General features: G+C 43.4%; 1 protein-coding gene across 8 annotated transcripts in view; it reads right to left on the bottom strand.

Moving 5' to 3' along the window:
• Positions 1-212: 212 nt before the first annotated feature.
• Positions 213-25,731, bottom strand: part of TRIM66 (tripartite motif containing 66) — a 58,916-nt gene continuing 33,397 nt past the window's right edge. For all 8 annotated transcript variants that reach the window (XM_079105404.1, XM_079105406.1, XM_079105405.1 and 5 more), the window contains 13 exons: positions 24,719-24,836; positions 22,476-23,383; positions 21,056-21,217; positions 8,826-9,347; positions 8,473-8,665; positions 6,969-7,029; positions 6,332-6,506; positions 5,711-6,000; positions 5,104-5,230; positions 4,708-4,782; positions 4,119-4,271; positions 3,477-3,695; positions 213-2,729 (listed from right to left, as the gene is read on the bottom strand). In XM_079105404.1, coding sequence (XP_078961530.1) covers positions 2,670-2,729; positions 3,477-3,695; positions 4,119-4,271; positions 4,708-4,782; positions 5,104-5,230; positions 5,711-6,000; positions 6,332-6,506; positions 6,969-7,029; positions 8,473-8,665; positions 8,826-9,347; positions 21,056-21,217; positions 22,476-23,383; positions 24,719-24,836 — 3,063 coding nt within the window. In that variant the 3' untranslated portion in view covers positions 213-2,669. The remainder of the gene's footprint in view (positions 2,730-3,476; positions 3,696-4,118; positions 4,272-4,707; positions 4,783-5,103; positions 5,231-5,710; positions 6,001-6,331; positions 6,507-6,968; positions 7,030-8,472; positions 8,666-8,825; positions 9,348-21,055; positions 21,218-22,475; positions 23,384-24,718; positions 24,837-25,731) is intronic.

Genomic DNA, 25,731 nt, shown 5'->3' with positions numbered 1-25,731 from the left:
TAATCCCAGTAGCTCAGGAGGCTGAGGCAGGAGGATTACAAGTTCAAAGCCAGCCTTAGCAACTATGTGAAGCCCTAAGTAACTTATTAGTGAGACCCTGTCTTTAAATAAATTTTTTTTTTTTTTTTTTTTTTTTAATGCGGGGGATTAGGCTCCATGGTTAAGTGCCCCTGGGGTCAATCCCTGGTACTGAAAAAAAAAAAAAAAAAAAAAAAGTCATTTTCTGTTTTCTGCATGCAAAAGCAAAATAAGACAAAACAATGAGTCAGAAAATTGGTACTGCTAGGTATTTAGGAAAAGCCAGGGAAAGAGCAATGCCAGGGGTAACCACTGTAGGGAAGGTATGATGGGCCAGGGCCTCACACTCTTGCAGAAAAGAATACCCTACTTCCCACCTCTTCCTGCTCAGGGCCTAATGGGAACCTCTCATCATGTATGGTCTCTGTGATGGGAAGGAAATATGAGACTCTCCACTACATTACCAAGATCTCCTAATCCAGTAGCTGATCCTTGAGCCAGATAGGCCACATCTAAGCTGGGAGCTTTACTGATGGAAGGGAAAGTAAGTTTTTAACCAGGCATTTATGCTTCATATTTATGGTCTCCAACCAATCCTGGGGAAGGATCTCAATCAGGTTTGAGCCTGTCACAGCTTTCACTGACTTTTAAATGCCCAAATACCATGAAGTTCACTCAGGGGCAGTAGGGAACGTGGGTTACATGAAGGTAAGAAGACCAAGGGCAGAAATTAATGAGGCAAATATAGAAGGAACCTTGCCAAGTCAGCTAAAAAGAGAAAAAGACTTAAAAATTGAGAGGAAAATTGCCATAGCCCAAAGCAGAAAGCCATATAAGTCCCCAAAAGCAAGACCTAAATTCAACGATTGCCTTCCAAGTAGTGTACTGAAGACTTCATTGCCTTGAACTAGGAAGCAGGATTATGGAAACCCACCTGCTTAGGAGGGCATGGAATATGCTGCTGAAAGAATGGCAAGTCAATGGGCAAATGTGCTGTGAAGTGAAAACAATCTCTCAGCCTGGGTGGAGAAGGAAATCTCTCTTCATAAGGAGAGAAGAAATATTTTTTAAAAAAATGCTTATTAGTAAGTCCTACAAATAAGAATTTCCTTAAATAGTATTTCTTGGTGAAAACAAAGCCACAACTTGAACCTCCCCTGAAATTAGCCATACTATGATAGGACCAGGGAAAGCTGCCTTGGGACTAGGCCAACAAAATCAGCAACAGTTACCTTCTCAACCAAGTCCCTACTTGGGAGGAAGCCTGACCCTCAGTTTTATGCAACTTCCTCACAAACACCTTGCGGGAACCATGAAGATCCATTTGAGATACAGCCTGGAGCTCCTGTTCCCATGGCATCCAGAATGCGTCCTTCAGCATCGTAGGAGAACTAAGGTCCTGAAGTTGCTTTAAGGTCACCAAAGGACCCTGGCTTCTCACCTCTCAAATTTCTTCTTCTCTACCCTTGACAGAACTTCCCCCAGGAATTCCTAGGTTGTCTCCTGCTGCTTCCATGGCCTTCTCCAACCCCCAACACAAAAGGATGCCAGTAGAGTGTTGGCTTTTTCTAGTCTGTGGACAGTCTGGAGGCAAGCTATTTAGGGGACTCACTTCTAATCTTTGGCTCTGTGAATATGGAGAGGTTGAGAACTAGATCTCTAAGCAGAAGAGGTCTGGCAGAGTGAGCTGAGTGTGGGTCACTATCCTTGTCCAGGAAACTTTGTACCTGAAGAAAACAACAGCTATCTCACAGATTTCTGAAAAAAAACTCAGGACCCAGATTGTCTGAATGGAGATGATAAAGGAGTGGCTACTGACAAGCACGATGATCACTTCTAGGAAGGCTTGTTCTGACACTAAACAAGTGCTATTAGCACAAAGTAAGTGGCACAGAGGGCAGACTCCAAGGTTGGCATCTTGATACAAGTGAAATCTGAGCCAGATCTAAGTTGTCTTTGCACAGTCATCCAGCTCAGGCAAGAATGCCATACCATCCAGAGAACTTTCATAGCTGCCATCTAAGTCAACCTCAGGAGAGGGGGTATGAAAAACAAATACCCTGAAAACCGTTAAAACCCGCATAGGCACCAATTGAGATCTATGGTCTCTAGATGCCTCCATTATTCAACCTATGGCAGGTGTCTCTGTCCTGACACGACAAGCAATGGTAAACAGTGACAATCTTTGGCTGTGCTGGGCCAGGGATCATATGCTACCATGTGTCCAAATTTCTTCCCTTCTTTTACCCACTTTTTGGGCCAGGAGGAGATTATATACTCTGCTCCTGAGCCATGGACACTGAAAGGTGAGAAAGGTCTGCTTTCCTCAGCAGAGAGAATTCATCAAGGAATTTAGGTCCTCCTGAACCTGACCAAGCATGGTCTTGTCAAGGTACCCATACCTCTGATTACTCCAGCAACAAGGACACCTCTCCCTCTTTCCTCTTTATTACTGAAATCTTCTCTGTAGTGGATGCACTATGGCTCCCAAATAAATGCTGTATATGCAAATGACAAGGGAGAGCACTACGCAGCTCAACAAGACTCATCTTATCTCACATCCACATTCTGAAGAGTACGCTGAAGGATGGGGAGAAATGGTCAAAAGGATGGGACACCAGCCGCCAGAGTGCTCAGTCTCCTTCCAGCTCTCACACCTGTGAGATGCTGTTGGCCAGGCGGAACGACATTCTCTTTGCCTTTTCATTCTCCTGAGAGAAAAAATAAATATATTTGGAATTAGAATAGTCAAATGTAGGATTTATTAACATGGAAAATCTACATGTTAAGACTTGGATTCTCTAGAGTCAAAGTGTCTTATTCTACCACAGGAATGCAACAGTAAAACTTACTGAAGCCACATACATAATATGCTAAGTATCATAAATAACTAGGGATGGTTAGTCAGATCCTGGCACACTGTGGGTAAACATTACATTTCTGTGGAATTTAACAGCAATGACTTGAAATTTTATGTCCACACAGGTGGTACCAGAGATGTTCTCTCTGCTGCAAGTAATACCTCTTCTTCCCTCCATATACCAGGAAGCTGAAAAAGATCCCTGCTTTTCTCCCTTAAACCCAAGCAAAGATCAGGCACTAAGACTAGATATTTCTCTTCTTATTGGCATCTCCATCACAGTGCAGTATTAACCAGCACTGAGCTGGGAATCAGGATACCTGGTTGCTCCCCTAGTTCTGCTGCAATATGCCAGGTAACACTGGGCAGACACATGCTTCTCTCTGAACATAAATCCTCACTGGTAACTGGAGTTGGTGAGCTCCACACTACTCTGCCTCCCTTATATGATAGGGGTTGGAAATAAGGGTTCATTTTCACCACTCTCTTGTGCTACCCAAACAGCTTTACTTTAGCTTGCTCTATACCTGTTGCTCAGATACCCCTTGCCTGCCCAATCACCCACCCATGTGCTTGCCAGCTGGCAGCAAAGCTTTACCATATGTCTTCGCCGCCTCTTAGGTTGGATGCCTTCCTGCACACAGGGGGGCCACGGGAATCCCTGAGGGGTGGAACATCCACTCTCACTAGACACCTCCTCAGAGTCTGAGTCTTGCTGCCTTGGCTGGGCAAACTGTTTCTCTGGGTAGATCTCCTTCAACCATCCCTCAAAGAATACTTCCAGGCAGCGGCCAGCCTCTGCAACCTCTGAGTCAGGCTGATGGGGAAAAGAGTAATGGTGGTTGGCCTGTTTCTCCAGCCCAACTCTTCCCAGCCCCTCCCGCAAGAGCAATACAGAGAGCACAAAACCTGGCTGGCCTGTCCTGGGCTGTCTGGAATTTGGCATTTTCTCCTAGGACTCAGTATAACCAAGTTGGTACAACTCTTATAGTAGAAGTGACATTAACAGATACCCACAAGTGGCCAGTTACTAACACCTCTCCATCTTCCTCCTGAGTTCATACTGAGGGCTGAGTGTGGGATAGACTTTAAAACTCACCACATTAGACCCCAGGACTCCTCATAGGTCCTCCTGCCATCCCAGAACCAAATCTGACTCCCCTACCCCAACCCTCACTTCAGCTATTATAAACTTGGGGTCACTGGGAAATAGAAAAGAGGAAAAACAGAAAAGACATACATAATTGAACTTAGCACAGTTCCAGAACATGAGGCGCACGTCTGCCACCACCTCTTCTGGGGTGGTATAATGAGCTGGGTCCTTCTTTTGAAGCTTCCTCCGGATAATTGACAGGTCCATGGGCCTCTTGATAATCTGGTAATAATGCCGTGCCTTGGGGGAGAAGAGAAGAGGGAAGGAGGCAAAGAAGGAAGAGAAAAGAAGTACAGGTATAGATAAGAAGGAAGAAGAGGTAGAGAATGAGTTGGAATATAAATGAAAGAACAGAAGAAAAAGAAAGATGAGGAGCAGCAGGAATAAAATTATGGAGAAGACCAAAAAAAAAAAAAAAAAAACAATGGAATAGAAGAAATGTATCACTTGCCAAGTCAGGTCTGATGCAGTAGCAATTGTGGCAAGCTGGGGAGGAAAGACTGGAGTGGTAATGGTCCCCAAAGTCCCCTGGATCATCCACAAATTAATACTGTCACTATTTCCAGTGGTTTAGTCCTGAGCCCACCCTGGGTACACCACCATGGTCCTGCCCACTGGCCTAGGCCCTCAGAGCAGAAATGACAGTAGTAAGCAGGAACAGTAAGGCTTTCCTTACCAGGGGGCTGACAGGTTCATGGAAGGGCAGGCTGAGGCTATTGCAGCATAAGGACAATACCAGCTTCTCACACTTCTGCAAAAATCATAATTGGCAACAGTGTCACTTTGTTCTGGCCCATCTCAATAAAAATTAAACTTGGTAACCCTGATAATTCTCTGGCTCTGTGCAACAGGTGCCAGTCACAACACTAAGGCACAGTTTAGACTCCTAAGCCAGAGGAAAATGTTAGGAAAATGAAAACCACACAAATTCCTGTTGGCTTAGTTATCAGCCACAGCCCTAAAGAAAGGAACACAGAAGGGGGTCTCACCCCTTCTGAAAGACCTCAGCCCCTTTTAGGCACAGGGCGCTTCTCCAAGCAGAAAATCTTGTTTTCAGAGACCCCCTCCCTACCTTTTGGTCGCATGTGCTCAGGCCAGGAAGTACCCGCGCTCCAGACTGGATGTAGCGGGTGTTCTCACAGTCATATTCCATCTCAGGCTCCGTCAAGCTGCAACACAAGGTACACACCCACTCTCCCCTGCATAGATAGGTGAGGCCATGTTAGGCTTCAACAAATTGCCCAGAGCACCCTTCCCTCTCCCTCTGCCCCAAGACAGGCATGGAGGCAACTGTGTGGGAAACTGAGTCTGTAGCTCTTCACCTGAGGGAATGGCTTCCTAGCTATGAGTTTGAAAGAAATTCAGTAACTCAGGATTTAGTGAATACAGAAAAAATATTTAGGAAGAGGGTAGGGCAGAAGTACAGGGATGAATCTTTGCATAGGAAGAAGTTGAGAACAGAGGCAGAAGGAAAGTCAACCAAATTTCCAATATCCACCTATCTGAGTGCAGAAGGCACATATAGGATCCACTAACTCACAGACCTGCGTTTCATGAAGGCACAGAAGAGGGGAGTAGGCCCACCCTGGGAAGTTCTGTGGGCTTGACCTGGAGTAATAACATAACCATAGAGGATAACCCTGCTAGCCAGGTGATGGCCGTGGATTGGCATGACTCACCCTGGGAAGCTGAGCAAGGCTGGTACGTGGCAGGAAAGGTGGTACACTTTGGGACAGCGGTCACAGCACAGCAGCTCTCCGCCATTCAGACACACAGCACAGAAGTCCTCATTCTCTATTGGGACTGGGGGACCCTTCTTGGCTCCAGGAATTCGAGAAATGAGTCTGTGTTCTTCAGGATTTGTACTTTCCACTTCTGGTGGCTGCTGCCCAGCCAGGGAAGTGACAGTGACCTTTCTTCCCCCCAGACCTGGGGCCTGGATGGTATCAGGCAGACTGTCTTGGCTGACCTAGGGGGAAAAGTAAGTCTGAGTAGTCAGAGCACAGTACTGACAAGATGTTGAGGGACACAGAGGGTGGGACTGACAAGCTGTGAGCACTTACTATGAGAACCATTCTTTCAGAACTGCAAGCAAGCCAAGTCCCACAAGTGCCAGGACAGCTTACTCCTGCTACGAACCTCAGAGATCTCTTGTAGGAGAGGTCAAAGTCTAGCCAAGCTACAGCCTAACTCAGAGACTCAAGAGAGCCCCCTAATCCAGAATTCTAGTAGCAGCAGAGAGAAAGGAGAGGCTCCTGGACCTGGCCAAGGTTCAAGGTCAAGACATAGTAAAGTGGTACCTTAATGGACATGCTGGAGGATTCAGTGCCACACTCAATAACCAGCAAGAAGCTCCCATCCTGATCACTCTTCTGGGGCTTCAGCTTGAACACAGGCATCTCTCCCGAGGAAGCAGCACAGATCTTGAGTCGTTCCAGTCGCACATAGGGAATCTTGGACTCACTATTGAAGGCTCTGTGGCAAAAGAGATATGCTGGGTATCAGCAGGAGCCTCCTCTGATCCCAGCCTCTAAGTCAGGCTTGTCTATGATCCCACAACTGAATAACTACTCAAGATCTGCTCAGTCTGACTTTCTGAGGTCCACATTCTGCCCTCTTGCCAGCTCTGCCTGGCCAGGCCCTGTCAGACCCTGGGAAGCCTTGATACAGTCCTTGTGAAAGAAGGGAGCTCCATGAAGATCAAGGACTACACACATCAAGGATTACCTGCATGCCTTCTGGGGCAGGAGCCAGGACACCCTCCCACAACCATTCCAGACATCCAACCACACACATCCCACTTGAGGACCTGGGAGTTGAAGAAAACAGATGCAGGAACATTTCTGCTTCTAGTTAAGTGAAGAAGGATGCTTACTTCCTGTGCAGAACATGAAGTTGTTTGGGGCTGGAGTGGGAGGTTGACCAAGAGTCTGTTACCTGATGCTCTGGTTCTCTTTCGTATCCGGCTCTAAGGCTCTTTGTTCAAAATTCTGATATTCTAAAGCAAAAGGCAAATAAATATCTTTGATGACATACTCTGTCACGTGCATCTTCCACTCATATCTGTTATTCATACCTTTGGTCACACACATCACACAATTGTTACCTATACTGTAATGATTCCTAGTGGTGACAATCCCACTACAGGTCTCCTTCCCAAGCGAGAAGGAAGGTTACCTTCTTTTAAGGATGATACAGATAACACTCAGAGGCTGCCCACAGGTGAGTGTTGGGTTAGGAACTGAGGGGCCAGCTTCTCACCTTTGAATGAGCTCAAAAATCACTTGTTCCCAGTACTCTGGTATCACCTGCTGTCAGGAGTCATTCTGTACTGCCTCTGCCTTTTCAGACAAGGGCTGGGATTCCAGAACTGCCTGAGAATCCAGCTCACACTCTGTGGGCTAGAGGCTTCAGAAGCCCTGCCCTGCATAGCACAGTCTTCATGGATGGACAGGGGGCCATGGAGGCAAACAGAGGGAACTAGCACTCAATGAGAGCACCCACTTAGCCTTGGACACTGTACTAGGCATTTTACATGGGCAAGCAGGATCCAGAACAACAAATCCAATCACATAAAATTCAGGATTACATTATTGTGTGAAAAGTGAGCCAATAATTTTTCAGTTGGCCTTTCAGTGTGAGAAAAAAGGGGTAAATATTTCTTTCATTTTCTGTTATTATCTATGCAAAATAGATTGATCATTACAAATTAAGTATACATTATACTTTGAACTGAGAAAGTCCCAGGTGATCAATGGGTACTCAACTCCAAACTTCCTGACAAGCCCTCACAGAAGAATAAATCTTAGCCTAGCCCAGTTTGAGAAGGGATGTGGGTAGCTGAGAAGAAAATAAGAGCCAATCTCCAATGATCCAAAATTCGTTTTCTATGAGGAACAACACAAATGGGTACAAGGAAAATTGTTGTCTGAGTCCAAGGAAAATTGTTGCTACTACAAAGTAAGTTGTCAAGTTAGTTCTCTGCAGTTATTTGTCCTAGTAGACTATGAAGTCAGTATGATTAGTCCCATTTACAGAGAAAGAAATCATCTCTGGGATATTAGATATATTACCCAGGATCAAAATAAAAAGACACAGAGCTGGTATTCTAACTTAGATAAGTCAAACATGCTTTTTTACCTATAATAATTTGCAAAGCTTAGCCCTCTTGGGGTTTGTTCTTCCAGTCTCCCGCTACATGAAACTCAGACTCCCAGGACTTTTGCATGAGGAATTTTACAAGGGCACATGGATCTGCTCTAGCCACGTTGAGGAAAGCAGAACAGAGGAAGTCACTTCTGGAGAGGTACATTTAGCCTCAGAGAGAAGCAGTGCTCCCCAAGCTTAGAGCCTGTCTGCTGGAGTCTACCTCATCTGTGCTGAATCCATCTGCACAAGTCTGTGGTCAACATGAAAGGCAGGCTTTTTACTTGTGTCTCACCTTGTGGATTTCGGTACTGCTGCAGAGCCATAGACGTGTTAGCCACCGGTGCCAGTGGAGGTCTTTTCACAGAAAGGTTAATTGGCTCCTCTAGTTCTGAGGTAATAGCCAAGTCTTTGGGAGCATCCAGCCCAGGGGCCATGGGGCCTTGTCCCACTGAGTCAGTAAAGTGAGAGGAATCCTCACTTTCCATCTTCCAAAAAAGAAAGGACAAGAAAAATCAAAGAAATCAGATATTTTTACCATCAACAGTCCCAGAGCTATTAAGCTAAGGCCAGGATAAGGCCTTCAGTGGGCAACCCTTTGACCGGTGATGAGCAGAACAGGTTAACTGACATTTCCTCATGACTTACCTTACACAGGGCATTTCCCTGGGAGGGGTCAGCCCCGTCCCTGGGACATAGGCTCTCTGCAGTTCGGCCAGAGCCAGGACTAGAACTGGATCCAGTTTCCAGCTGCATGTCAGAAACCAGGGGCCTGCTCTTCAGAGGACAAGTCACCAGACTTGGCACAGATTGGGTGTGAGCAGACATTAGGCTGGGCCTGGCCTGAGAGTGGTCACTGGCTAGGCTTGTGATGGCCGGGGAGGTCTCATTCATCATGTTGGGCATGGACTGGAATGTTCCATGCACAAGGCTTGGCATGGCCTGCAGATGACTGGTTGTCAGGCTGGGCATGGTGTGGTTTTGAACACTTGTCTGGTTGGACACAGTTTGTGGGGGGCCACTCAGCAGGCTTGGTACTGCCTGGGGAGGGCCAGGTGTAAGGCTGCTCACACTCTGAACCTGTGGCTCTAGGGTCCTTGCCAGCCTGGTAGATGACAACTCCATCTCCAGAGTGTTGGAAAAACCCATGATGCTCACCGAGGTGGAGTGCTGTAGGAGCAGAGACAAAGAGTAGTCAGGCTGTTAGCTGAGACTGGCAGGGGGTTGGGAGCATACAGCCCACAAGGGCTCCCATGCTCAGATACCTCTCTGGCCTCTAAGTCTAAGAGCCATGGGAACTTGGGCAGCACATGAAGTCCTATTCCAATCCTGACACCAAGGAGGTTCTTAGGCTATGACACAGAGGAAAGCACAGGCTGAGGACACTGGTGTCAGGTGCCGGTGGGGAGCAGACAGTGAGAAAGAGCCTACCTTCCTTTTTTTTTTTTTTTTTTTTTTTTTTTTTTTTTTTTTTTTAGTTGTCAATGGACCTTTATTTTATTTGTGGTGCTGAGGATCGAACCCAGTGCCTCACACATGCTAGGCAAGTGCTCTACCACTAAGCCACAACCTCAGCCCAAGAGCCTACCTTCTGACCTGAGATGTACGCAAACACACATACACACAATCAGTCACATTTCCCACCTTCACTCCAATGCTTAAGCAAAGAGTCAGACAGCAGGACTGCCCTCTAATTTCACATTCCCCTCTTACTATACCACTGATGATTTCTTTTCCCTTCAAGGGGTCCTAAAGTTTAGTTTCCTACATAAAAGTGGCAGGAGGTTAAGATGGCTCAAATTCTGATCTTCCTCAGAACTGCTTCTTTGAGAGAATGCCAAGGCTCAGGGAGTCCCAGTCAGCCTGGGGAACCTGGGAAAACTCCAGGGCCTCTTATAGGCTTGTTTAAACCAACTCCAAGCACCACCAGCATTTGATAAACCTTTAACTAAGATATCTAAAGGTCTGTTTTAGCCCTAATATCCCTACCAAAGAACATTCCAAACCAAAGAAAGGGAACTTCAGAGCAACTAACTCTTAACATGACCCTGGATATTTTTGCCATCAGCAGTCCCAGGGCTGTTAAGCCAAGGCCAGCATAATGCCTTTGGTAGCCAATCTTTTGCCCAGTGGTAAGCAGAGGAGGTTGACTGATATCCCCCCAAGTTGGGGGAATGTAAATCAGTGAATGAAGTAATAATGTTCCAGCTCAAGTTCTTTTCTTACGTAAAACTACTTTTGAAAGAAGGAGAAGAGACTTACGGAGTTAATAAAAAGAAATAAAAAATATATAGACTGCTGCATTTGAATCTACTCAGCTTTTCTGATTAAAGAAACATTTGACGCAGGTAAGAAGGCAGGACACTAGTTCTAAAAGTTCTAAATCTAACCTTCATGAATTTATAAGTTTGCTAACTCTGCCTGTTTTTTTTAAATGCTAAATAAAATTTTAATATTTAAAACATCAAAGGGAAAACAAGGAGTAAGCTTCCAAAATTTACTGTCATTCCTTTCCCTATAAGTGAGACATTCAAATTTCCTTATGAACATAAGCACTTTGAATACATTTTCAAGTTTCAATATAAATTTAATGAAGCTACTTCATAGTGAAGAAAGACTATCCTCATCTCAGTGAATGTCACTCCTAGTCACCCAGCTCTGTGAGTCCAATCCTCAGTGGGAGGCACCAATGGTGCACCCCTCCTCCCTCACCCAAGCTAACACCAGGTCCATCAGATCTGCCTTAAACATCTCTCAGATATACCCACTAATTCCTCTCTCTACCGATAGTGCACTAGCCTAACCTACTTTCCTAATTCCCTAGACAACAGGAGTGGCCTCCTCAGTAAAGAAATAATTTAAAACATGCATATCATCATCATTCTTTTTCATAAAACCCTGCAGTGCATTCTACTCTTCTTAGAATGAATGCAATGCTGAACAGTTCCCAAGGCCCTGATGTTCTGACATTCTCTAGAGTCACAGCTCATACTACAACCCTCTCCCCATTCTCCGAGCTCCAGTCCCTCAGACATTGTCTTCAGTTCCTATAATGTAAGCAACCCCACCAGAGCCCTCACCCACTCTACAGACTGCTTCCTTTGTGAACATTCTCCCACCCCTGGCCTCTGTTCCACTGATCCTTTGGAACTCAGCACAGCTGTTAGTATTGCAACAAGCCTTCTTTCATTCTCAAGTCCAGACCAGGCCGCACACACACACCTTTTATGCGCTCATAATGCCTTGTCTTTGTACTTTAAGTCTCATAGCACAATTTGTGATAGCATTTGATTAATTTGTTCCCCATACCAAACAGTAAACTCCATCAGGGCATGAATTTTTTCTATTTTGTATTCCTAGAGCCAAGAGCAGCACCTGGATGAAAAAATGAATTAATGTGCTACTTAAAATTTCATAACAACAATGCTACATGACTGTTTATTCTAAAAATCTTAAGCCAAATGAGCAGCAGTTTTATCCTACTGAGTCTATGAGTTTCCCTAAAATAATGATTATTTTTATATAGCTAAAATTTATTGAGAATTTATTATATGCATGGCAATCTGCTAACTGTTTTACATATATTATCTCATTTTATCCTCACAAAAACCATTAAAGAGTTGTTGTGAAGGTTAAAAGAAATAACCCATGTAAACATTTAGAACAAATGTCTAGCACACTGTAAGCACTCAATAAATGCCAGCTGTTTCTACTGTTTCTCCTATTATTGTTATTATTACTATTTAAAAAAATTTTTAATTGTAGATGGACACAATACCTTTATTTTATTTATTTAATTTTATGCGGTGCTGATGAACGAACCCAGTGCCTCACACATGCTAGGCAAGCGATCTACCACTGAGCCACAACCCCAGTCTATTATTACTATTGCTTACAGCCTTAATTTTACATGAGAAAATGAGGGTTAGGAAGGCACTAGGGTGGGCTGGGGAGATAGCTCAGTTGGTAAAGTGCTTGCCTTGTAAGCACAAGGCCCTGGGTTCGATCCCAGGAAGGCAATAGGGCTTTTTTGTTTTTGTAAAACATAATTTTGTAATTTCCATTTCTCTTCATTTATGATTGTATGGTATATAAAAATAAAATTGAGCTGGGCATGGTGGCACAGGCCGTAATCCCAATGTCTTGGGAGGCTGAGGCAGGAGGATCACAAGTTCAAAGCCAGCCTCAGCAAATTAGCAAGGCCATAAGTAACTTAGGAGGCCCTGTCTCAAAATGAAATATAACAAAAGGGCTAAGGATGTGGCTCAGTGGTTAAGTGCCCCTGGGTTCAATCCCCAGTACCAAAAACATAAAATAAAGTTGATTTTTGTATATTGATCTTATACATAGAGATCTTACCTCTAGAATTTTATTTTGGATTTTCTTTATGCACAAATCAGATATCTATGAAGAGTGCGTTTTACTTCTCTTTCCCTTCATTTGTTTTTCTTACTTTACTCCATGTATGAGGATGAATACAAATAGTGATACCATGCTACTTGCATTCCTGATTGCAGAGGATCTTTTCAATATTTTACCACTAAGTATACTGTTTTCACTGATGCAGAAACCAGACCTTTGGTGTAAAAGCCACACTCTTAATTTTGGCCTTGTTGTCTCTACCCCTCTCGGGGCTGACTTCCCTTCATCCTCTCTCTCTCTCTCTCTCTCTCTCTCTCTCTGTCTCTCTCTCTCTCTCATTTCTCTATTCTTCAATTTCTTTATCCTTCCCTAATCTATTTTTTTCTCCCTCTCTTACAGCCTTTCCTTTATTCTTCTTTTTTTCTTGGTATCATCTCCTTCTCTTTTCTCACTGCCCCTTTCTTTTATTTAACAGCATTAGCAAAATTTATACTTCTTATTCTTGATTCTCAATTTTAAAAACAGATGGTTAAATACCTTTTATCTCTCCAAAGAAAAGTTTGCTTTTTATTTTATGCCACCATGCCCAGCTATGATTTTATTTTATTTTTTTTTATTTAAAAAGTTTGCTTTTTATATGTTCCTTGATAGTTTCAATGGTCTTCAATAAAAGGAGTTCAATTTGTTCTACAGTCTAAGACCCAAGAAAAAAAGATTGAAGAGGAGAGGTGAGAGGAATGTTCAAACCAAATTGGGTAAACTAGGCACAAAGCCCAGCTTAAGGGGCTGAAGCTAGAAACCAATGGCTTTTTCAAAATACCCAGGCCTACATCCCTTGGTGTCCCCTAGTTGTCCTGGTTATGCACTATGATAGCTTTCTAACAACCTACATTTCCTTATCTGTAGACAAGAATACCCAGTGTTATTGCATTCCCTTTTGTAATATATGAGTCTAACCCTTTGAACTGGACTTTTTTCTTCACCTTTTTCCTACTTGACAGGTGTATTTAATGCATTTCTGGTATTCATTTAATCCACCTATGCTGGACATTGATGGCCCTCAATAAGATCTTTGCTGTTAAGCATTAAGAGCACCAGAATCCACTGAGACCATCCGATTAATAATGGTAGGGTGCTACATGTTACCAATGTGCACAAAATAAGATGTGAGTTAATGAAAAGGGCAGAGGAAGACATGCAGACTGAGCCATGAAAGAATTCTGGAAACTGTTACAGTTTATTTTGAAGTAAGCTCCCATAATACCTAGAAGACAGTTTGCAGTAGGTGATGTGTTCTAAGATACCAAAGACTAGAGTGGTCTCTTTCATCTTCACATCTTTAGCCAATCTCAAGGAAGCCAATGCTCTAAGGAAGTAAGTAAGCTAAAGCTCTGGTAACAAGAACCTGGGGAACTTCCTTTGGAGAAGAAACCCACAGAAAGTGCTATGAGGAAACCAGTCCCAACCCCATTTCTACAGGCTACACAAACACAGTAGCATTTCTGGACCTATATAGGCTATATGTTAGTTTTTTTTGATGCTTCATCTGACTGGAATGAAGAGTTACAAAATATTAAAATGAAAGTTACTTATTTCATGTACAGGAAGAAAAGAGGAGAGTTGAAAGCCTCTATGCTACTCTCTGTTGATAGTACAAGATGAGTGGTGGCAAGGATAGGGCCAATTTTCAGGACAAGGAATGAGCCTGAGTCTCGAGGGGCAGGAAGGAAGGAAAGGGCTTCTCAAGAGCATACTAGGGCTGGAGAAGGGATTGGGAAGGTGGTTCTATTGCCTCACATACAGAAGTCACCCATCTGCCAGTGGAGAGGATAGTGTCTGCTTTTTCCAGCACCCAGAATTGTACAGAGAAAAAATGAGAGAAGGCAAAAGTGTGTTTCCCACCATAAAGTCTTAGAGGGTCATCACTTACACTTCCAGGTTGTTAACTACATAACTGTCACCTTGACTTAATCATATAAAACAGTCAGATTTCATGGGTGAACACATGCATAGTGAGGTTGGTAAGTGAAAATAAACTATTTTCTAGTTCAGAAAGAAAAAGGCAAAATGCCAAAAACATGTATCAGCTCAGGTTATCTTTAGCAGATGTGGGGAGACTACCCTGAGTCTAAAGAGTGCCCCCTTACCTCCCTCACTTGTTTCTATTTTTCTCTTCTCCCAAACTGTATGTTCCTATCCCTGTCCTCTTCTTGTCTCTTGTTAACTCTGCCTCCTTGTCTCCATCTGCTACCAGTCTAATTTGTCCGAAGTGCCATGCCTAGAGTGTATTTAACCTCTCTTTACTACTTGACTTGGTGCCCCACCTGACCTGAAACCTCCCTGAGTTGTCTGGCTTTCAACATCTCTTTCATCAGTCACCTGGAACCCTTCATCCATTTAACCTGTCTTCTGCTTGATCTTTTACCTGTAGCGCCGTCTCTCTCCCCACTCTCACCAACTGGGTCTCTTTCGGGAGCTCAATATATTGACATTATTGTTCTAATGCATGCCACATGGTATTGTCAAAATTCAGAGAAAACATTGTTTTCTTGTTTAAACAGGAAGGGAAACTGAGACACAGAGTGATTACTCAGATTTCCCAAGCCTCACAGAAGCCCAAGACTAGGAATTCAGTCCCTACCTTGAAAATTCACTGACTGATCTTAATTTTGTGCCATTGGCTAGAAAGCTGGTACCTTAGTAAGAAGTGTTGCAAAGTCAATAAATGGACACTTAGTGCACATGCCCTGAGTTTAATATTAGTTTTAGGTTTCTACAGTGAGATAATATTGCTGGAGATGAAGTAGTGCAGTTAGAGTAGCATTCCACACAAATTAATTTTCTAGATATCTAAACACACTTTTTTTCAATTTCAAAATACAATTGGCTTAAAAACATTACTTGGAATGGGAGTACCTCTAAAATGCTTTACACACTACCCTGTCTTATTAAACAGAATAAATGGAGCCTAATGAGTCAAGGAATTTTGGTGAACCACTAAATAGTCCATAGATGCTTTCAGGAACTTCTAAGAATGGAGAGTTTAGTTTGCCCTTCAATGAATGACCTCATGTAGTGGCACTTTTCCAGGTCATGCATCTTGCCTTCTCCCTGTTGTGAGCAGCCACTATAGAAGTCCGTACTCCCTGCTTTTCATCTGCTTACTATTTTAATATAGGAAAATTATAAAATTCCAAAAAAAACCATATATCTAAGCTTGTTAGGGTAAAAAAAAATGCTGACTGATAACTGAGTGTGGGTTTATGATCTCATACAGAATATAATGTGTGGGGTTTGTGACATCTGCTTTTGTTGCTGCTTTTGTTTGCTGCTCATATCTGCTTTAGCTGCCCCCAACACCAGTGGCTAAAATAATAAAAGACTAACCACTGCATAACTATGCAGTAGAAGGGACCAATAACTTGGTAATTTTGTTTTGGAAATACACTGAAGGACTTCACTCTGGCTAAGGAAACAGATAAGCAAACAAGGACAGAGGTAAACAGATTTGTAAATTAAATCCTTGAAATATTTGAGGGCTTCAACATCTTCAATATCAGGCAGACTGGTTTAATGGTAGTAGATGCTTAACAGTTGAATAAGACAGGTGAGGAAGAGACTAACTTCCAGTAATTGGTTTTACATATTGATTTTTAATAGCAAAGTTGTTGCTCTTGTTGACAGTGAATGTTTTTCCATCTCAAATGAAAAGCTCTCGTACTAATGGAAGGCTATTCCTATGGAAGTAAATATTCTGAAATATGCAAACAGACCAAAATCAATTGGAAAAAGGTTCATGGGCACTAAAGTGAAAAGTGCCCTGTGCCCTTATGATCTGGGGACGGCAGAAAAGCAAAGAGGAACTGGGTGCAGTGGTACAAGCTTGTAATCCCAGCCAACTCAGGAGGCGGGAGGATTGTAAATTTGGAGACACCCTGGGCAACTTGTCTCAAAATAATATTTTTAAAAGGCTGAGGATGCAACTCAGTGGTAGATTCCCCCCTAGATTCAATACCTAATACCAAAAAAGAAAAAAACAAGATCCCAGATTCTGAGGTAGAAGGAAGATGAAAAGAATAGGGAGGATTCAGTAAGTCTTACGTGAATGAGTGAAATTCTCAAAACCCAAGACTTGGAGGATCAGGAGAATTTGGTCAAAGGTTTACTCAGGCCAGTGGAGGAAACTTACAGCCTACCAGCAAAGGCCTGTTTTCTCATGGTCCAGGAGACCTAGGCAAAGATCTTGGGTTTGGTTTTTAACTGAAACCAAGATAGAACTAAGAAGACAGGCTTCTTACAGGTTGTTAAATTCAGGGAGTGAGACCTGGGGAGTGTTTGGCTTGACTCCTGTAAAGTTCTGCAGATACTGACCAGGACATAGGAAATGCCCTAAGAGTGTTTCACCAGGCCCTGGGAATATTCTGGCTACCATGAGAGTCAGGCTATGCAGAAAAGATCATTGCTGAGGTTGAGTACCCATGATCTGATCCACCACAGTATATTTGGAGACTAAAGATAAGATGCCTAGTATTTCCTCATATATGCCAGGGTTTTAAATATGAGTTTAAGTGAGTCATTTCCCATCTCCAGGCTCTAATTTCCTCCTCCAAGGGTTGATATAAATTTCAGATATTATAAAGAGATAAATCAAGAGTTCAGGCAAATAATGGCATAAATGCTATCAACCTGAGTCATCATCCTTTGCTCTTCTGCATCACTCTTAATCTGAGTCGTAGGAATGCTTACAGCTTCTCTATCATTTAATAGAAATATATCCCAGACTCTTTTTAAGCCATGAGCAGCATTCTGTTGCTTCAAAGTCCTTTGTGGAAGATCTGCACTATGTTATGAGCAGCAGCAAAGAAGTCTTTCTTGCAGATGAACTGGAACTCAGGGCTCTGTGATGCTTAGTGCTTTGACTTCCTTGGAGAGCATTAAGGAAAGGATTGTGTGTATTTTTCAGCAGTTGACTAGTCCAGAAGTACAAAAAGAAGCCACCAAAATGTCCTCCAGTTTCACTTGGAATGTAAGGGGTTTCTGTTGCAGAGTTGTGACCGTGATATTTCTTTGGAGTGGTTAAACCAAGATGGGGAATTTTAGGCAACAGCCAGTACCAGATAAATGTTCAAATTCACTTTAAAATATCCTGTTGAATGCAAAGAAGGTGGTAGGATAAGTGACTTCTGAGAGTGCAGAGCTTAGGCCTCTAGAAAACCCATTCTAGAACTTTCACAGTCTTCAGCCACAATCTGTCTTCACCATGAACTCATTTAGCACCAACTCCAAGGTCCTTGTGCACAGATGCTCTGCTCTAACAGATGTGATCCTTGTGGTCAGCATGGGGCACAGAAAGATGATTAGTGCCACAGATTTATTTCTTGAGTCTTTTATCTTCAGATAGACTTTTGACTTCCCTGGCACTCACAGGCCTATAGGCTGAGGAGTGGCTACAGGCCATAACACCTTTACCAGATAGATTAACCATGATCAAATGAGGCTGGGTCCCAAGACTTCTCCCAGCAAGGACCCAGACTATTTCAAAGATTATAAAGATGGGAAAATCCAGCAGGTGAGGTCAAATGAAGTTCTATTTTTCCCACTGTAGTATACAAAGAGAGGCAATTTAACCTAATCATTGAGCACAGGGTTGTGCTCTGGTCCTAACATTACTCATGATCAACTGTATAACTCAGGTGGGTCACTTAACCTCTCTGTGTCCCAGTTTCCACATCTTTCAAAGGGTTAGGCTTCCTCATAGTATTGCTAGGATAAACAAAATAAAATGGAATAATCCATGTAAAAAACCTATGAAAATATAGAAAAATACTATACAAAGCATATCATCCAATGATAAGGGTACTCAAAATGTTTGATATTCTCAAGCCTCACACCCTCCACCCAACCCAACCCCATCTTCAAAGACAATGAATTTCCTCAAAAAGAAAGCCCTTTTTCTTATTGCAGTAGCTTTGTTGTAACTAGTACATCTCTCTCTCAACTCATGAGCCAAGATGACAACTTGAGGGTCCTTTATATGGGAGTCCAAGACATGAAGAGGCTTATAAAACATTTGAAAAATGCCAAATCATCTGCCCCTCCAACTTCTGAATGAGCCTTAGTTCCTAAGACCAGGAGAAATTAAACATGACAAGTTAAGAGTTCCTAGGATCTTCACTAACCCCACTGCCAACCTTCAGTCATATAGGATGGCAGCTTCCTCTTGATACTCAGACAGTCCTGTAGGCCACTCACAGAGGCAACAGTTTCCATGCTGTGTACAGGAACAGACCTGACCCTTGTCAAAGAAGCAGCAGCATTTTCTGCATGGCTTCCACTACCATGTAAGCAATGGCAAACCCCAGGCTTCCTGTTGAACTACTGACATCTAGAACAGCTCCCCTCAGGTCATTTTCTACTGCATCTTCCAAAGGACAATATTTGACAATTCAAAACTTAACTTCTTTGTAGTCTCATATATGTTCTTTTTCACATCCTCCCATCCTAGTGGGCCAAGACAAACTCAAGTGTTGAGGCAAAGGACATTCTATGCCTGCCCTTCTATCGTCAATCAGGCACTAAATCTAAAACTCCTGTGATCAGATAGCTCTTGAAATCCTTGCTTTCTCTTCATTCCTGCAGCTACTGATTTCATTCAAACAACTATTTCTCCTCTGTTTTTCTGGTCTTCTTTACCACTACTAAAGTGAATTTTCAAATTTAATTCAATCCATGCCCTTCCTTACTGAAAATCCATCAGTCACTACCACCCCAGCCCCAAGACTGAGTACCAAATCCAAGCATAACTGACAAGCCCTCTAGCCTCTCTGGTTCCAGTCATTCCTACTTCCCAGTGCATCTCCTGTCCCCATCAAGTCAGATTAACTGAAACCTTCTAAGAATTCCAGGTTTTCTCTCCCATTTGGGCCTTCCAAGCTGCCATTCCCTTTAACTAATGTAGCCTATCTTTCCCTTTTCACTAGCCCAACTTCTTTTTCTTCAAATGTCAGCTTAAAATTATATCTTCTAAAAGTGTTCTGTGAACAGCCCCTCTCCCAGAGTTAGGTGCTCCACAGGGTACACCTTAATGACTACAACAGCACTTTATTATAATTAATTGTTGTTTCTTATTTATCTTTCCCACTAGACTGTAAACTGCAGTATAGGACTATCTTATCCACCAATACATGCCAGCACCTAGCAAAATATTTGAAACACAGATTTGTGTTGCATGTGAATATCTGTGATATTTTTAACATTGAATGTATAAATAAATGGATGTATGGATGTATGGATGGATGACCCAAGTTTACAAGGTTAAACCCCTAAGAACAACAAAGGGTCTATTTACTGAACCCCTTGAGCTTCTAGGCCAAGTAATTTTTAAAGGCAAGATAAAAGGCCATTAATATCAGAGGCTTTTCCAGACTTCAAAGGTCACCAGAAATTTCCAAGTTAACATTTCATTTTTACCATCCCTTCCTTTTCTAAACTCTTTTTCTCAAGTATTATGGAGATTGACTAATTCAAGACATATATAACAGTGGTGCTGCTGGAGAAACTTGGTGAGAAGCAGTATACTAAGCAACTAGCAGAAGTGGGGCTACAGAGTCAAAGGGATGTTGTAAGGCTGAGGAAACAAGCTAGTAGGGTATAGGCTAGCTGACAGAATTTCAATTCCTCCTAGGTAGAGGCACCAGGAGGACTGAGGGTACCAGGTCTGAGAAAGCAATAGGATAAATGGAACAGGGACAAGGGACATAGGAAGGTGTGAGGGGAGGACATGGCTCAGTACTGAGGTTTGAGCTAGAAGAAGGTGAAGGGCATGGGTAAGAGTAGACAGATGAGGAGCTGTGGGGGACTAGGTTATTGGCAGGGTAAATGAACACTGCTAGCAAGTTGGTAGGCAAGTGGATAGGGAGGCCTTTGATTGCTCATCTTCAAGAGATCTTGGAGGTGCTCAGTTACCTCTGCAGGATGTCTCTGCAGACCACTTATCCAACAAATTCCACTGATTAAAATTCTAAGGCCAGTGAATATTTTTCCCATTTTAATTGTAGGATGGAAAAAGTTCAGGCTCTGGATTCTAACAAATCTTATTTAAGTTAAACCTCAGCTCTTTCCCCTACAGGCTACAGAGCCCTGGACTTCAGTTTCCTTAGCTACACAATAGTGATGCCCAACTCATACAACTTTTGAGAAGGTTAAGTGACATAAGGCTTGAGAGGCACCACATACATTCCTAAGCACAGAGTAAGTAGTCAATAAATTGACTCTCTTTCCCTTTCCCCACTCTAAATAAAGCCCAGTAGGCCCCATTTTAAGCATGTAAGTGGGAGTAGAAATGGAGGTAGAGAAGGATTTATGTTGCTGATTCATTAGGACAGAAGGCATGAATCAGGGCTGTGTAGCATCCAGGGATGGAATAGGGACACTCCTCCCCCCAACCCATCATCCTCATCCAGGTGCCTGGGAACTTGGCTGACAGTGGGTCCAGGGGAAGCAGTCTCCATTAGTACCTTTCTCACCACATTTGGAGAGGAGTGCTGGATGGTGTTGTCCATGGGGGGGACACTGTGAGAAGTTTCTTCCCCAGATGTCTGGGGCAAGGCAGCAGCAGTATTCTTGTCAAGAGGGAGAGCTGGCTTTGGGCCCTCAGACACAGGAGGCTCATCTGTAACCTAGAAAAGAGAATAGTAACTTGGGTGGGTTTCACTGCACACAGAGCAACAGCAGCATCAAGAGTTAGTACCCTCCCTGTCACTACCTGCACATGGTGAACTGCTTAAAATTTTTTCAAAAAGAAAAATACTGTCATCTAAACTTTTCCTAAAACTACATCCTAATATGATAGCCTTATGACAGAATCCAAACCAAGAATTCTGAGTTAACTCTGTCACATTCACTTTAGAAATTACAATACAGGATTTTGTTGTTTGTTTTATGGTGCTAGGGATCTAACCCAGGGCTTCATGCATGCAAGGCAAGTGCTCTACCACTTAACTATATCCCCAACCCCATAACTCAGTTTTGACTTACATTTAACTATGATCCTCAATCAAACCTAGACCCTTTTCTGGCATCATAATAATTATTCCATCTACCCTCAAAGGACTGAAGCCTCAGGAGATGTCATTTGAAGCATTATCTGAAGTTGTCAGTGTTGGAGCCTAAATGTGAGGCCTCACAATTTATAATAAAACAAAAATCTATAGAGCTTCTTTGATGATGTAAGTGTGGTTATAGGTTTAAAGGAGACACCACTACAGAAAAAATGAGAAGGGGTAGTGAAAAGGGGCTAGAACAGAAGATGGTGGGGTGTGGGGAGCAGGAGCCAAGACTGAAGATGTAAAATGCAGCACAGATTCCAGAAGTACAAACTATGACTCTTCAATTAATTATCTTTTAGCTGAGAAATTAGAGGAGCAGCATTCAATTTCCCCCTAAGAAGGGAACAAGGCCTTTTATGTGGCATTATAGAAAAGTCAGCAGACCTGGATCCAAGTCTCATCTCTACTTCTCAAAGTTGTATGATCTCTAGGCAAACTGCTTGCCCTCTCTAACTCCCACTTCTGCATAAAAAATACATGGTGATGCCTATCAAACAATGAATGCTGTTAAAGGGATAAATGATATGATTATAGAAAACATACCTAGCTTAGTAGATGTGAAATAAAGTTTAAGTCTACGTCTGCATAGTGTTATACAGTGCCAACCACTAGAATCTAATGCATACCTCACTTCATCCCTTAAGCCCAGATCTATGTTGGGATTAAGTACTATGTTCTCTGGAGCTTCTCTGAGTTAGATGGTTGAATCTAGGATAGTTTTGAAATGTGAGTCTGAGCTCAAGACCACCCTAAGATGATGAAACTGTTGCCTGTATCACCCTATGACCTGGCTGAGTTCCCTGAGCAGTCCTTAGATGAGGCAGCTCACCTGCAATGTGTCCTCCTGGCTCTGGGACTGGACAGGCGCTGGCTGCCTCACAATGTAGTTGATCTGGCCCACAATGGTTTGTTGTAGATGCTGAGGAGATTTGGTCTGACTCAGCTGTAGGCTGGGCTGCTGAGCCTGGAGGAGCAGTTCCAAGTCCTTCTGCATCTCCTCCAGTTCAAACTTATGGTGCATTATGTCCACATTCTGGGAACAGGAAGGACCAGGAGGATTCTCATGTTGACTGGAAGCCAGATGCTGGGATGGAGGTAGAGGTGGGGGTGGCTGCTGCAGGGGTGGAGGTGGTGGAGGCGGAGCAGGTGGCAGCTGCTGCTGTGGCTGCTGCTGAAAGTGGCTGAGCTTCAGTTTCTGGTGGTGGCCAAACTGGACTTGGATGGACGGTGTTTGTAAGGTGGGCTGAGCATGGGTTCCTTGCTGAATGTCCTGTGGAGGGACTATGCACACAGGCTGGGAAGTCAGCTGCTGCTGCCCAGGCCGCTGGGATGTACTTTCCTGCTCTACAGGGGGCTGGGTTTCCAGCCATGGCTGTAGCAGCTTTGGGGGATGAGTGCTGCAGGTCAGCTCTTTCTCCCTGGTCAGAAGGGTAGAGCACTGCAGGGACCCCAACTGTTGGGGTACCATCTCAGAGGGCTGCCTAAAACTATGGGCTGTATGTATGCCAGGTGGGGGGACCTGGCCTTTGAGGGAGGGTGAGATGGGGGAGCAGTGGGAGCAGCACACAGACGAAGAACACAAAGCTGGAGGCTGGAACTTGTGTGAGGGATGGCTGAGGGCCTCTTGCTGAGCCGCTGGGGGTTGGTGGCTTTGATAAAAAGAAGATGGCCCCTGTAAACCTCCATAAGCAGGATTATCTGTCCGAGACAGTTGTCCGCCTTCAGTAGTTATGCAGCCTGGAAATTTAGAATAGAGAGTTTTTCCAAAGGTAATCTGCAGTTGCTCCCCCACCTGCTACTTCCTGCCCCTGGGATCAAAGGACATTATTCAACAAACCTGTACTAAGTACAAAGATTAAAAAATTCAATTCCTGATTTCCAAAACTCAGTTTAGAATGCTGCCAGTAATAGCAACTGCATGAACCCGCTTTGGCAGGTAGTTAAATTTAAGAATTAGCTGCTTTAACCAGATGATCAGTTCTGTTTCTGTTCCTATCTTACTAGGGAAACCATGGGCTTCTTCAAATAGCAAACACTCCTTTTCTAACACATCAGCCCTATGGAGAGTCTGACTAAAAGAATCGATTGTGGAGGTAGGAAGTATGCTAAAAATTAGCAAAGGTAAGAGAGTCATCTCTGGGATAAATGAGAAAGTCTCCAGACACAAGTTTAAAGAACTGTGTGTTGGGCAAGTAAGATGGAAGAGCATAGGGAAGCTCCCATACCTGATCAGTACCAGACACCAGCACTGCCCTCTGGGGTCTCTGGGCCCCTTGTGCATGAGGGGATCTCATTTAGATGAGGTTTACTTGGCAGAAGATAGCTTCTTAAGGGCAAGGGGTGTTTTGATCCACCTTTGGTTCTTAGTGCCTACCAAAGGTATGCTGAATTAAATCAAAGGGAAGAGGGAGGCAAAAAATAAACCTAAATATCATTTATCACTTTGCCAAGTTCAAAAAACTTTCAATGAGATTAATGGCCTCAAATGAAGGTGGCAGGTGGCCATTAGTTAAACAAGCTCACTAGGCTGTCAACACAGGCAAGACTTCTATAGTCTAAAGACTGAATGCTAGCAAATTACTGCAGCAGGTAAGAAAAACGCACAAGGATCATGAATTATCTGATTACATCTTGTCCCCAAAGGATTACACACACATACACATATATACACAGAATCTCACTAATGCTGAGATGTCTCTGCTGTACCCACACATATACATAATGGGTGACCACAGAGACACATTCACCTGCACTGCCATACAATATTCTGGAGAACAGGGTCAGTAGCTTATCTCCTCTCTAGCAATGAAAGCAAGATAACAGGGACATTCATACAGGGAGAGAAGCTCAAATGTTGACTGGTGTTATTTCAAAATCCTATACTGCCACTGTCATTTAGCCTCCCCATTTTCCCCCCTCCCACATAAGAAAAGGTTTGCTAAGTGACTTCATGACAACTGGCAATCTCAGGCTTTCTCCTGGGTATATGCTGACCTATCAGTAAGCTAAGATGATTTCCCGTACTTATTCTTAGCAATCTGGTAAAAGCCCACAGAGTAGGTCCTGGCTCACCAAGGGAAGCCAGCTGCTTGGTCCAGAAGTTAGGCTCCCAGGTGAATCTGATACTCCAAGGGGAACCAGGATCTGTATTACAATTTGTCTCCAGCAATCGCTGCATCTGAAACACAATCTGACAACAGCACTAAAGGTCATTTACAAGGGCCTCTTGTGCCCTCCCTTGTTCTTTTGATAGGTTGAAGGGCTCAAAGTCATGGCTCTTCAGGCTCAGGTCATTCCCCATATTCTCATTCCCTTTCACCTTGGTACCTTCCCATTCTCCCAGCTGATCCCCTTCATCTTGTCAATGTTTCTAGGATCCCAACATGTTTATCTCCTCTCAGGACCCAAGTGATTTATAATTTCCCCTCAGGACATCATTTGCCTGACAGCTCCATTCATTCTACCATCACCTCAATATAAAAGCCTATACAGAGCAGACATTCTCTGAGCTCCCCATTGCTGTACTTCCATCAACACCCTTCCACCCTACACAGTTGCCATCCTCCTCTGTAATTACTCTCATCTATGTTCCATTACTAACTCTTATCTAGGATTCTGATAAGTGTCCAACTTACTCTATCATCATCTAGTTAACTAATGTCCCAGTCAACATTTTGGCCTCTTACTTCTTTGAAAATTTCTTTAATGTTGGTCACCTTCACCTTATTTTCAGCTTAGTCACTATACCTAGACCTCTTTATCATCTAGAACCATTCTATCTACAAGACCTTAAACTCCAACAACCTACTCCCAGATCTTAATTAGTTCTCACTCTTTCAGAGCATTCTCTTCAACTTCATTGAACTCTGCAAGCATGCTCCACCAGTCCAGAGGGTCTTCCCAGTTTCCCATCATTTTCAGTTACATTATCACCAGTGCCCCAATTCTCTCCCTATCACCAATTTCTAAACTTAGGTCAATCCAGACATCCCAAAGCCATGCTATGCAGGGCTACATATGTAAGTGTTAATTTCAGGAGCACCCCTGAAAAGGGCCCTTGGCCCTTTTTCTTGTCACTTCTTGTC

This window comes from Sciurus vulgaris (assembly GCF_902686455.1).
Source record: "Sciurus vulgaris genome assembly, chromosome: 11".
Taxonomy (NCBI): domain Eukaryota; kingdom Metazoa; phylum Chordata; class Mammalia; order Rodentia; family Sciuridae; genus Sciurus; species Sciurus vulgaris.
This window is presented reverse-complemented; position numbering and strand designations above follow the sequence as displayed.